We start from the raw sequence: 5,000 nt of genomic DNA on the forward strand, positions 1-5,000 counted from the left end.
ACCAAATGTGACTGTCCTTGACATTGAGAAGAACCAAGGTTCAAAATGGGGCCATTAAGAGGTAGACGAAAACAAAAACAAGCCGTCAATAAAATTACTACATTTAAGGTGTAAATTTCCATACGCACTAAATTGACTGCTTCCCATGGGGGCTTTTCAGGGCCAACAATACACAACAGAACAGAACAACAACAACTTTAAGAATCCAAACTGGCTGGAGGCAAACCAGTTGGCTATTTACAGGAGCAGCCTAAAACTTGAGCTAGGGACTACCAGGATCAAATTCAGCTGGCATTCAATATCACCGTACCTCCAGATCTAAAGGCAAGCACACTACCCACTTGGCCACATTTAAGACCCTGTTATTTTCCTGGGTAATGCTACCATAGCAAATTATAAGCCATGATAGCGACCATTGGGAAAATGTTCTTCTAGGCACCATTTTGACTCAAAACAGTACAAACAACTGATTTGAGCTTCGATTGGGCCAATTGGGTTATAATGTTAAGGTCTACAACTGCTGCTAACAAGGTAAAGTTAATCTTATTTACATCTCACCTAATTTTTTCATCAGGGTAGGGCAAAGTGAGAGTTTTCCTCAGTTCATTTGTTTCAGGAGTCCATAATGTTATTGTCTAAAAGGAGAAAACAAAAAATAGAATTATAGTTTAAATAATAAAATGAAAAAACTGGTGCAGAAAACGTGCCCTGTACTACAAATGATGATGATAATATTCAGTATTACCAGGGTACAGTGTAAAGAAAATACTTTTTAGGACTATAAGGTAATCAAATAAATGTACTATCCTTTATAATGATTACAAGTGCGTGGAAGTAGCGAAAAAGCTCATGAACCACAATGTACATCATGTATGTTGATCTTGAGCAGGGCAACTGCTCACTTCAACCCACCATATGAAAGAGTTGTACAGTGCATTATACCACAAAAATTACATGTACCGTATTTTGATAAATTCAAGAGACTGTGGTTTTCTTACCTGATCATAAGCCACAGCTAAAAGTGAACCGTCCTGCGAGAACGCTGCATCTTGACAAGGCGTGTCCCCATAGTAACCAACAGATTGGCAGGACCATGCGTAACTTTTTCCTACATGAAACGAATAAGACTGACTTATAACATTTCAAATTACAAAATCCTGTTGGATTAGTATTCTGACCATACAAACAGGTTGCCAAAAATTAATACTCATAAACCAGTACCTTTTATAACTTCTTCTGCAAGGACCCAGATCTTGAATTTTCCATCTTCCCCTGCAGTCATTGCCAGGTAGGCACTGCTCGCTTTCTGTGGAGGCTGGAACTTAATAGCTATGATTCTTTTGTCATGAGGAAGGTCAACACATGTGTTTGGATCATACCTGACAAAACCATTTGAAAAGAACTTGATTATAACTGCTATACAGGACCTTAAGTGACAATTTTAAGGTTGTTTCAGCCCCAATTTAGCCAATACATTTTTGAGACACAAGAAGAAAATGCAAAGACAAAGTTAAATCAAGCTTTGAGCTTGCAAGCTATGCAGCAGGCCATAAAACTACCTGTATTTTCTGCAAAAAAGTTTTCCAAATCTTACCTCTTGTGATTCTTTTTGTATTCCCAAAATTTCAGTCTCAGTTCCATTGCATTTTGTTCATCATCTCTACTTTCAACCTACAGTTGAGAACCAAAACGCAAAAAATCAGGAAAAGGCAAGTTCTTTAAAATCTATTTTGAAAGACTGATTATTCTACCCACTTTTAGTACTGACTTTTTTCCTTTTCTAGTAACCAAGAGTGTTGACTTGGCTAAGAAACTTATGTCTTAAGAGTGATTTGCTACTTTTTAGCCAAAACTGCACAAAAGTCACTCTTTCTTGCTTCTGCTTCATCAAACATGGCATACAACGTACGGGAAAAGTTGTAAAAAAGATCATACTTTTTGAAGTAAGAGACAAAATTTAATAGCACAGGTTCAGCCAACAGACACTCAAGGTGAGGGGCAAGAATTTAGTAAAAATGAGTCTATCCTTTTTAAAGAACATAAATTTTCATTCCTATCACAACCATCTGTAACGAAAGACACACTGTTGTCGTTGTGCAGTCTCCTGCATGATATCAATATTGCATCTGTAACTTACAGTAGCCAGCCAGCTTCCATCATCACTGAATGCTACATGATCGATTTGGGTGTAGACCAGTGGGCTCTCATCTGATTTTGGTGGAACATAGTTCTGCCTCACAACATCCAGCTGCAAAGAAAATCACAGATATTTTAGAAAGCCATGATATGTGGAATTATTTCAAAATATTAGGGGGCAGTGCCACCCCTTGGCAAGAGTGGTGAATTTGCACAGGGATGCAATAGGTTAAGATCTAACTCTGTCCAACAACTACATTGTAGATTCTTTGTAAAATTAACTATCTGGTTGCCTTCTTTCCATTATACTTCTAAATTCCATTGTCTTTAATTACTTTGTTAGTCTGTTTATACCAACTAAGCCAAAAGCTTTACGCCTCAAACTTACTCTGTATAAACATAGCTTATTTCCAAAGATCACTTATAAATCGTACTATATCTAAAGACTGATTGTTTTACTTGCATCTGTACTGGGGGCAAAAGGATACTGTAATATTGTTGTTAAATGTAGAAAGTAAGTTTTTCCTCAAGCTGAAAACAAAATGAATTAACCCTTTGACGTCCAAACCGACCAGACTTAATATTTTACTCTGTCTAATGCCACAATTTTACAGTCTCAAAAAATGGGGAACCCCTGGGAGTCAATGGGTTAATAACTTGCTGAAAAACTATGTCCCCATTAACCCTTTAAACGTCCAAACCAGCCTAAACCAGCCAGACTTAGTATTTTACTCTGTCTAACGCCAGACGATTTTACTCGTCAATGGGGAATCCCTGGAGTCAATGGATTAAATGAATGACTGTACACCAAACTCACAGAAAAGATATGATGATCTGTTTGTGGAAGGTAAAACTGCAAACCTCCAATCCTTTTATCAGTAACCAGGGCTTTTGAGCGAGGATCAAATGATATACCAAGGGAAGGATTCTGAACTAAAAAAAAAAAAGGAGTAGACATGTAACAGGTGAGCGTCAAGACCAGAGTGCCAATTAAGTTGGAAAAATGTATCATGCCTTAATAGTTACACTGTACTCTGAAAAAGAAATAATTTTCACTATGGTTGTCAAACTACCATATGTAATAAAAATTATTTAAAATCTCATTTGATGGGCTGTCTATGTAGATGTACATAATTATATGCTCAGCCATCTTTGGTAACTTTTTAAAACTAAATATTTATTAATACATTGTTAAGTAAATTATTATAATCATTTGTACAAATCATGTCCAGTGCATGACTTCTGCAAATAATTCTTGTGGGTCAAGCCCACAATGGAGAACCACAGGATGAAGTGCAAGGAACTTTTCAACTTCTTGTCTGTTTTCAATAAATTTAATAAATAATTCTTAATATATATTTTTTATTTTATTATTGTCTTTTTTGCATGTGGCATGCAAAAATAGGTTGTGGTTTTCACAACATTTGATAATTACTATATTTAAGCATTCAACATTATTGATTTAATCAGAGTAAACATTCTCATTTTAATTTATGATTCTACAATTTTAAAACATAATTTGAGAAGAAATGTTTGTGTTTGTCACATTCCTGCAACACTGAGCTTACATTAAATTTTGTAAAAGCAACAAAAAGTCTAACAGTACACAAACACAGTTAAATCTTGTCACTTACTTTGCATGAAGCCTTGAATAGAACGCTGAACATCATTTAAAACATTGGAAATCACTCTGATGACTGAAAATTGAAAAGGATGACAGAAAGAAATCGAGCAAGGACACTTACAATCCAGTCAATTGCATCCCACAACATAGTGAATTGTGCTTACTTGGAGTCACACTTCAGAGTGATTGTAAGTTTAGTTCTCATGTTAAGGTCAAACTTGCTAAGGCTAACAAGGGCTTCCATATATTAAGAACTTTGAGAAAGGAACAATATGACCAGAATGAAATAGACCTCCTTTTTAATGTATGTGTATGTGTGTGAGTGTATGTGTATGTATTTGTCTTATTATTGAGGATTCCTGCAGCCCCACATGGATTCGTGAAAATACCTACAAGCAAGTGGATTCCTGCAAATTCATACGAGTGCCATAATCATTCATTAGGACAAAAAAAAAATTATTTATCTAAAACCTCAGCAAAAGTGAATTAAACAATAGCCCGCAAACACTCCAAATGTAGAGGGTTCCTATACTTGTGTACTGGAAATTACAGTATTTGTAAAATGAAATACTTTTTCAACTCAAACTCTTGAGATTAGTTGAAGTACACTGTAAAGCACTCCTTCAAATGTGGGATATAAGGGTTATCAACAGAGTTGATATAATAAAGTAAAGTAAAGTAAAGTGGTGCATTTATATAGCGCCTTTATCACAAACGTCTCAAAGGTGCTTTACAATGATCAATTTACCCCCAGCGGACTGGAAGCATATACAGGCGCAAATGGCAGCTGCTTCTAAGCAGTCCATGCATGCTGGTACTCATTTTACCGACCTCGGAAGGATGGAAAGCTGAGTGAACTTTAGCGGGAAAGAAGGTCGCCAAATATTCCACTCTCGGCAGAACCGGGAATGGAACCCAGGACCTTAGGGTCGGAAGGCAGAGATCTTACCACTGCGCCAACCCCTCCGCAATAAAAAAATAATAATGGTAAACTGACCACTGTAACCAGAGGAAAACGTTGAACTACAAAATGATGATGATGATGATGATGATGATAATAATATCTGGATATGTGATATGGTGTGCCCACAAGAAAATAACATCGAAAAAAAGAGAGTTGAAAAAAACAAAAAAACAAATTACAGACAGCTTGCATTTGAACTTAGAGAGCGAAGACCTGGTTTCAAAGTCAGAGTTGTGCCTCTTGTGATCAGTGCATTTGGTGTAGGTATAAAAGAGA

At 36.3% G+C, this 5,000-nt stretch overlaps 1 protein-coding gene and 1 non-coding gene across 2 annotated transcripts in view; both read right to left on the reverse strand.

The window, feature by feature from the left end:
- Positions 1-5,000, reverse strand: part of LOC138043374 (WD repeat-containing protein 75-like) — a 25,428-nt gene that overhangs the window by 7,710 nt on the left and 12,718 nt on the right. Inside the window, exons 10-17 of the mRNA XM_068889615.1 lie at positions 3,771-3,833; positions 2,954-3,069; positions 2,138-2,248; positions 1,595-1,671; positions 1,222-1,379; positions 999-1,108; positions 559-635; positions 1-16 (exon numbers count right to left, since the gene is read on the reverse strand). The exon at positions 1-16 is cut by the window's left edge and continues 76 nt beyond it. Of these exons, the coding sequence (XP_068745716.1) occupies positions 1-16; positions 559-635; positions 999-1,108; positions 1,222-1,379; positions 1,595-1,671; positions 2,138-2,248; positions 2,954-3,069; positions 3,771-3,833 (728 nt within the window). The remainder of the gene's footprint in view (positions 17-558; positions 636-998; positions 1,109-1,221; positions 1,380-1,594; positions 1,672-2,137; positions 2,249-2,953; positions 3,070-3,770; positions 3,834-5,000) is intronic.
- On the reverse strand, positions 358-493 carry LOC138016612 (small nucleolar RNA SNORA16B/SNORA16A family). The gene has a single exon (XR_011125842.1). It is a non-coding gene; the product is annotated as a small nucleolar RNA SNORA16B/SNORA16A family (small nucleolar RNA).

The sequence above is a fragment of the Montipora capricornis genome, chromosome 1 (genome assembly GCF_036669925.1).
Source record: "Montipora capricornis isolate CH-2021 chromosome 1, ASM3666992v2, whole genome shotgun sequence".
Lineage (NCBI taxonomy): Eukaryota > Metazoa > Cnidaria > Anthozoa > Scleractinia > Acroporidae > Montipora > Montipora capricornis.